Source organism: Hyalella azteca, unplaced genomic scaffold (genome assembly GCF_000764305.2).
Source record: "Hyalella azteca isolate HAZT.00-mixed unplaced genomic scaffold, Hazt_2.0.2 contig17235, whole genome shotgun sequence".
Taxonomy (NCBI): Eukaryota; Metazoa; Arthropoda; class Malacostraca; order Amphipoda; family Hyalellidae; genus Hyalella; species Hyalella azteca.
Window position 1 is genome coordinate 129,313 of NW_025947027.1, and position 8,762 is coordinate 138,074.

The following is an 8,762-nucleotide window of genomic DNA, read 5'->3' on the forward strand; positions in this document are numbered from 1 at the left end:
AGAGTCCTCAAATCAATCGTGCTAAATAACATCAGAAGCACGACCGCAGCCGACCGAATCAAACTCATGATTTACTATAAAAATATGAAAATCAAGAATTTAATAATGAAAAATAATCCGTGCAAAAAGTCGGGCCCATTACAACAAACTAATGTTATTTACAAATATTCCTGCCACAAAGAAGGTTGTAGACTTCTCCAGAACGTAAATTACATTGGTTTGACCAGCACGACTTTGAGCCGCCGCCTAACATGCCACCTCCAGAACGGAAGACCGAAGAACCACATGAGAGAGGCTCATAATGAGACCCTCACTCGCGCGACGTTGGAGACCCACACCAGAATCATCATGAGATGCCCAGACGCCACAAGACTGACGATAGCTGAGGCTCTCATCATCAAGCAGGAGTCTCCAGCTATTAATTTACAAGCTAACGGATTTGTCAGGACGTTAAAATTGTTCTCGTAATTCAAGCTTTGATTCCAATCTGTATCCATAATACCCTATGTTTGTACTATTGTCATTTCAAAAATTTCAAATTCACTTGTTGCAAAACTCGTCCTCTACTTGATAATGAATGAAGTTGCATTCGAAACATCGTAAAATTATAATAAAATGTCCCTTGGAAACCTGATATTTGGATTTTCACTTCCTATCAAGAGCCTAATTCGCCGAATCGAGAAAAATAATAAGAAAATTGTCAATAAGAAATACTCTCTGGTCTTCAACGAAACCTGCATTAAAGAACAGCTTCTGCCAAACTACACTAATGTTTCCATAAAATATATAGGTATTTCCATAGAGATGTATTTACATTATTCTCACGTAGAGATAGATTTCCATATGGAAATATTGTTACATAAAAATAGAGATGGACTGATGAAGCATAAAGCACTGCAAGACTGATAGATCCCAGCAGTAAAAAGCGCCTCGTGTGAAAGATTGCGATGTAAATACTGCCGCGGCATTTTTGATGCGCGCAGTATCTACAGCCCTGTGTGAAAGGGCTCTCAGACGTTTTGCATCTAACATAGTTTTCTGCACAGATTAAAAAAAGTGAGCTGGTCCCATCTTACCCATACTGGGGATGGGGTAAGATCCATCCCCCACCCATCTTACCCCCACTGGGGTAAGATGGGACCAGGCTGGGGTAAGACAGGACTGACTGGTAATTCTTTTGTTATAAGGTTTTTGATAAAAGTACAAACCTGATATTCAATATTATCCATCTAGAAACACATCATTCGATTAAACAACCACTTGTTACTGTTTTGTGTTGCGGGAAGTCAACTCTAATATCAGTCACACTCACATTTGAGTTTTTGTCATGAGAAAACTTTGTTAAGCATAGTAATAGTGGGTTGATAAAACTACGTCTGAACCGGATTCTGTTAACCTACAAGCACAAGAAATTGGTCGGCACTTAGTTATTGGTGGAACCTATAATGAAAGGAACCCGATGAAGTTATTACAATGAAGGCCAGTATGATTGTGGATTAGTCTCGGATAAAATCAGTGTTGCTAAGTTGGTTCCTGTTCAATAAACTGAGAAGTATTCTTATGAACTTTAAACTGAAAATTTGAGAAAAGTGCAATGGATGAGTCCATGTTCATTCGTGATGGCAAGGAGTTAGGTCTCAGTGACAGTGCCTTGTTGAAGTACGTGACTGAGCGGGTGAAGAGGGAGGAGGAGCGAATGAGGAGGGAAGAAGAGCGTATAGAAAAGGAAGAGCGTATAGAAAAGGAAGAGCGGCGAAGGAAAGAAGAGGCTGATCGAGAAGAAAGACTGCTTGCACGAGAAGAGAAGAAAAGAGAGCACAAACTACGTATGGCGGAACTTGAGATGGAGAGGACGCGAATTGGAACCAGCGTACCGAACCAGACTTCTGGACCTTCAAGATCCAACATAAAACTGAATCCTTTTAAGGAGGGGGAAGATGTGGCGGTGTTCTTACGAACTTTTGAACGAGTTAAGGAAGCCAATGGCTGGTCAGAAAGCATCGCTATTCCTGCATTGATGAATGGGTTCTCTAATACTAAGGTTGGGGTGTTTTTGGATACATTGCCACCTGAGTTGCCATATTCAGAGGTAAGAGATCTGATTGTGCAGAGTTTTGGTTTCAATATTTACGATTACCAGCGTAGATTTCATAGTGCTCGTCAAGCAGAGGAATCCTTTTCTCAGTTCATTTTGTATCTGAAGGAGAATCTTGCAAAGATGCAGGCTCTTGCCAATGTTGACAGTAATTTTGAGAAGTTGCAAGAATTAGTGATTAAAGATCAACTATTGTATTGCGTAGATAAAGGTCTTGCTGAATTTCTGAAGGAAAGAAATATTTTTCAAATGACTTTGGACGAGGTCGTTAAGATTGCTGATAATTATCAAGCGATTCACGGTAGACATTCAACCAAGTTGAAATTGAATTTGTCTAGTGTAACGCTAACTGATCATGCTTCAGGGGAGCGTAATTCAGAATCTGATAGATCTTGCCATATTTGTGGAAAAGTGGGACACATAGCTAAATTTTGTAAAGGGCGTGTGACCAGTAAACTGGAGCCTAAGACTGGATCTGTTAATGCCAATCTTACACGTGCTAAATGTTTTAAATGTGGAGCACCTGGGCATTTTGCTAAGAACTGTTGGGCCAGGCAGGGTGGATCTTTAGCAGATCAGAAGAAAAAGGATCCCACTGTTAACGTAAATTTTGCGATGAACAACAGCGTAAACTACAGTGGAAAGTTGCCACTTGTTCTTGGTACGTGCAATGGCAAGGACGTCAAGGTGCTAAGGGACACGGGATCGACGGCGGTTCTAGTCAAGTCTGATTTGATTGATCCGAGATCAGTGCAGAAAAACGAATCTGTTTGGCTGAAATTTGCTGATGGAAGTAAGATGGTGGCGAATAGAGCTATCATTGATCTTGATTGTGTATTTTTCTCTGGTCGTACGGTAGCAATTTGTGTACCTAAATTACCGTTTGATGTACTGGTAGGCAATGTGAATGGAGCGTCATGTGCATGTACGTCTAACATACCAGCTGATAATTCTGACTGTTCAAGTGTTGTTGGTGTAAGTGTTAGTTGTTATGTTCAGACGAGGAGTCAAACTCGCGCTGATGAGCAGTCTGAAGTTGTTCCTTCTCGGCCCAGTCGACCAGTACACATTGACATGGATACTTTGACGACGGCTGAAATCGTGCAAATGCAAAGATCTGATCCGAAGCTCAAGACATGCTTCCGAAAATCAATGGAAAATTCTACTAGCTTTCCAAAGTTTGAATTGCGTAATGATGTGTTAGTCAGATTGAGTTTGAAGAACAGGCAGGCCAGAGATGTAGTTAAACAGATTGTGTTACCATCATGTCTTGTTACGAAGGTTATGACACTAGCTCATGATACTATTATGTCCGGCCACGTAGGAATGCGTAAAACGCTGTTGCGTGTAATGCAGCATTTTTATTGGCCTGGGGTATATGCCGACGTGTCGAGATTTTGCAGGTCGTGTGACATTTGCCAGCGGAGCTCTATTGGTAAGCCTCCTAAAGTACCTTTAATTAACCTGCCGGTTATAAGCACTCCTTTTGAAAGAGTTGCTATTGATCTGATTGGACCATTGACAAAATCAAGGAAGGGCAACCGATTTGCCTTGGTCTCCATTGATCTTGCGACGAAATACCCGGATGCAGTTCCACTCAAGAGGATCGACAGCGAAACGATTGCCGAGGCACTCCTCGAAATCTACTCACGCGTGGGACTACCGAAAGAAATTCTGCATGATCAAGGGACCCAGTTCATGTCAGCAGTGATGCGCAAATTTAATCAATTACTACAAATAAAGAGCATCCATACAACGCCCTACAATCCACGATGCAATGGATCCGTCGAGAATTTTAATAAATCATTGAAACAGATGTTAAAGAAAATGACTGAAGAACAACCGGAAGATTGGGACCGTTATTTGCAACCATTATTGTTCGCGTACAGAGAAGTTCCTCAGTTGTCGACAGGCTTCGCTCCATTTGAACTCTTGTTCGGGCATGAAGTTCGTGGACCTTTATTTCTTATAAAGGAGAAAATTCTGAGCAATATGACAGATGAAGAAGAGCTGTCCGTGACGTCTTACGTAATGCAGATGAGACAACGAGTGAAGGAGTTCATGGAACTGGCCAACATCACGGAGGAAAGAAGTAAGAAGAAAGAGAAGTTTTACTATGACAGAACGTGCCGAAAGCGAACTTTTAAGGTCGGAGATGAGGTTTTGCTGCTGCTACCAACGTCAACCAATAAACTTCAGGCAGAGTGGAAGGGGCCGTTCGTTGTGGTTAGAAGACTCAATAAAGTAGACTACGTCATCAGAGTTGGGTCCAATGAACGAACTTACCACATCAACATGCTCAAACCATTCCGAACCCGAGAAGTGCCGAGTCAGGCGGGACGAATGGAAGTTAGTCAGTTGGCCGACACCACAGTTGGATTGGAACCGAAAATATCGAAGGAACTGACAACGGAACAGAAGAAACAAATGGAAACGCTGCTCGAAACCGAGAAAGCGGTGTTTAGTTCAGTTCCCGGTCAAATTGCAGGTCTGAAGTATCGTATATCGGTGAACACAGAGAAGCCTATAAGGATGCTTCCGTATAAGGTACCCTTTCATCTTAAAAATCAAGTAAAGGAAGAATTGGAGAAATGGCTACGCCAGGGTATCATCAGAAAGTCAACGAGTGAGTGGGCATCCCCGATGGTGGTGATGCGCAATGCTGACGATTCGTTGCGACTCGCCATAGATTTCCGGAAACTCAACCCACATGTCAACGTTGACAATTATCCGATGCCAGAGCGTGAGTCAGTCATTGAACAACTCTTCGATGCAAAATTCTTATCAAAGTTAGACCTAACGAAGGCGTATTTCCAAATGCCATTGGAAGAGAACTCGAAGCAGTACACGTCGTTTGTAACAGAGTTTGGGCAATTTGAATTTAATTGTGTACCATTTGGAATTAGATTTGCTAGTGGACTGTGCAACCGTGTGTTGAAAGAAATATTGGCAGACTGTTCAGATTTTGTTACTAGCTTTGTAGATGACCTAGTTATTTTCAGTAGCGATTTTGAATCTCATGTGGTTCATGTGCAGACTGTTATGCGAAAGCTGAAGGCCGCAGGGATAACTTTGAATATCGCAAAATGTGATTTTGGGCAGACTAGAGTGAAATTTTTGGGCTTCATTGTGGGGAGTGGTGAGATAAAGCCAGACCCTGCGAAGGTAGAAGCTGTTAGGCAATTTCCGAAGCCTGGTAGGAAAAAGGAATTAAGGTCATTTTTAGGTCTTTTGAATTTTTATAGACGATTTCTACCGCATTTGTCTCACCACATTGCTGGGCTAACGAAAATGTTATGCAAATCAGAGCTCGATGTACTATAGTGGACTAGCGAATCAACTCGGTGCTTTAAGGAAGCAGTTGAATTGTTGACCGCAGACGTAGCACTAGCGATACCTAGGCCTGATTTGACGTTCATCCTGCAGACGGATGCTAGTAAGCTGGGTATTGCCGGAGTTTTGGGGCAGGAAATAGATGGGGAGTTTAGACCCATATCCTTCATGAGCCGCAAGTTGAATAAGGCCGAGCAAAACTACTCTGTCATCGAGCAGGAATGTCTAGCAATTAAATGGTGTGTCAACTATTGTCATCAATATTTGTTCAGCAAGAAGTTTATAATTCGTACTGATCATGCGCCTCTGCAATGGTTGTGACAAAACAAGGAAAAAAATTCTAGATTAATGAGATGGGCCTTGTCTCTTCAGGGATACGATTTCGTGATCGAATACATAAAAGGGTCTGATAATCTTTTGGCTGATTTGTTTTCAAGGAATGTTAATGTACCAGAATATGAACCAAAGCGGACTAGTGTACTTAGTCAGGATCATTGTGTTCAAATTGAAGGTTTGTTTTAGGAGGGGAGGTATGTAATGATTTAACTTATTAACTTAGATTATTTGAAGCTGATATTTTGGCAACATCTCCCGAACCATACAAAATGCTTGCTTCCAAGTTTTGTTTATTTGTTGTAACTTGGGCAGTCGGCCTAATGTTGCCCATTTGTTTTATTCAAATTTCGCCTGTCACATCTAACAATTGCAAGTATACTAATTGCAAATAACACTCTGTGGAACTAACTTCATCTCAAATCTTCAACAAACGCACCACTAGGTGCATCCATGAGCTCAAGTAGAGGTGCTCTGCGCAGATCTATTGAATACTGTAATGACTGCCTATGTGAAGGGTGCTTCTATTTGCCTCCACCAGATAAGCAGTTTTTCCCTTGCCTCCTTCTGAGCCCTGCCCATAAGTGAGACATCTTGTTAGCGTATTTGCATCAAATACTGTTTGCACTAGCCACATTTGGCTGAAAGAGGCTCCAGGTTGCGCCACCCAGGCTGGACCCTCACCTTGAGTCTGGTTTCTCGTATGTGGCACAAGGTAGGGCATCCTCTAGTTACTAACTTGGGTAATTTGGCCTAGCTACGGTAATTTAATGGCATCTTCTGTTTAGTATGAACTAGTCACCAACATCTCCTGATAATATTGAATGATGTTTTATTTTGAAACATGTTGTCCCTTGATCCACCCGCTGCAAATATTTCCCTGAACATGATATTGACATATAACTCCCTAATTTTATGAGCTGTAGCTGACCAATTGACACAATGTTTATGATGCTTTAAGCTAATGACATTCTTCATGTGCACACAGTTGCCGGGACTGCTGCAGTCTCTGAATTGTGGAGCAGTCGTGTGACTGGTGGGACTGCTGTAACAACTGAATCCCCCTGCAGACGTGGAGCTACATGGACGGGTCTCCAAAGCTCCAGTAATCATCAAACAAGAAGAAGGGCAGTCGGCCGCTTGTACCTATGGTATAAGAAGTCTGGAGTACTTCCCTCCTCTGTCGCTTCGTTCCTGCTTCTCGACTCCTTTAATAAAACTACGTCTGAACCGGATTCTGTTAACCTACAAGCACAAGAAATTGAAACAGGGTTAACTATTTTGTGACCCTTCTTTACATAGGTTTTCTTTGAAAATTAGCCAGAAATTAATTATTTGCAGAAGAGGGTTGAAACAAACACTGAAATGACAGGCAATGATTGCTCTAACATATTCTTTTATCAAATTAAATTCAGTGCAATTAGAGTGCCTGCCATGGGCTGGTCCTTTCTTACCCCATGAAGGCTGCAATCCTGTCTTACCCCATTTGACTATATACCATATTCCATCAACAATACATTCCAAGCACACTTTATTAAATATTCACTATATTCCATAAACAACATATTACTTTCATGCCTTTTTCCATACACCCACTACATTCCATGTGTGCATACAAAACTGAACACAAGTGAAGGTGGTCTCAGCCCCAACACCCACAATTCTCCTCATCGACTTCCTCTTCCCACAAATCCCAATATTCGTCCAAAAACTCTTCTTCCAGTACGTGACAATTGGTTGAAAAATCTGTCACGTATACACAATTGATACTTATCAAAATCAAATCGAAATAAAAAAGCCAAATCTTATTCAAATAATGTAAGGTAAGCACCAGCAGTAGCAGTAGTAAGTATGTAGATCGACAATTCGACATGAATAAGCTGAAATCCCTCACTTTGGTTCTTGCTAATTTTGAGCGGACAATTATCCCTCCTGGCCTCAGCCAGGCGGGAACATCATCCTAGTGAACGAACTAACGCACGCATAGACATGACGATTACACCGTTAGATGCATCAGATTTGAAGTTTTAAATTCATAGCAAAAACCCAATAAGTCAAAAAATTTTATTTTAGGCCGAAACGGTCCTCTTCCTTGTGCGTTTCTTCACCCAGTATAGAATAGAATAGAAGTGTCGGCACTGATGACCCAAGGTTGCACTTGAGCTCATTATACAGCATTAAGCTCTACCCGAGGATCAGGTTACGTGACTGAGTTAGTGAAGGTAAGTAAGACACATCAGTGCAGATAACGTATCTTGTATACAGAGTTACGATACAAAGGTATAGCCTATGACGCCGCCCATAAGATCGGAGACCTCTACCGACAGGTTACATATCGAGCGTTTATCAAAATCAGCTCAACTGACGGCTACCAAAATTTTAAGGCGCATATCAGCGTTGGTCACGCTTGATCTTAGCGGTCTAATTGCAAGCAGTAGGAAATTTTCAACCTATTGTATTACAACATAAAAGATGAATAGCCTCAACTATTAGGATTCGAGTTGACACGAATTTGAAGTCGCGATTAATAAATAGATCAACATTTTACGGTTCTTCATCCATAAATTTCGGTTCTTGTATCCGATATCGACCATGGTAAGAAAAAAGCTGTCATAATCCAGCTTTATGTTGTGATTGAACATCATTTGTAAACAAAATTCAAGGAGATATGAATAAAATTGATCTACATTTAAAAATATCCGCACTTTCGCAGCCATCAACCGCCATTATAAACGATTAGACTGGATTGAAGGAATGAACATTACAAACTATGCCATTTTGGGTAACATGTAGAGGGAGGGTCCTGCGATGTACGTATAGAGAGGAGATGAGAAGTCGGCCTGCAACTGCATATAAGGTCAAGTTCAGCTGCATGTTCTTAGCCCAACCAACGGACAGTGGTGCTAGCTCTTCAAATTGAATTTAGATACTAATTTTGCAATAGTCTCACTGACTGGTTCAAATCATGTCATGAGAGATCACGTTCGTAATTCGATAGTGC

The 8,762-nt window shown here is 41.4% G+C and overlaps 1 protein-coding gene across 1 annotated transcript; it reads left to right on the plus strand.

The window, feature by feature from the left end:
• Positions 1–3,404: 3,404 nt before the first annotated feature.
• On the plus strand, positions 3,405–6,062 carry LOC125179399. Its single transcript, XM_047885180.1, has one exon. The coding sequence runs from the start codon at positions 3,422–3,424 to the stop codon at positions 5,417–5,419; it is 1,998 nt and encodes a 665-aa protein (XP_047741136.1). The 5' UTR covers positions 3,405–3,421; the 3' UTR covers positions 5,420–6,062.
• The last annotated feature ends 2,700 nt before the right edge of the window (positions 6,063–8,762 follow it).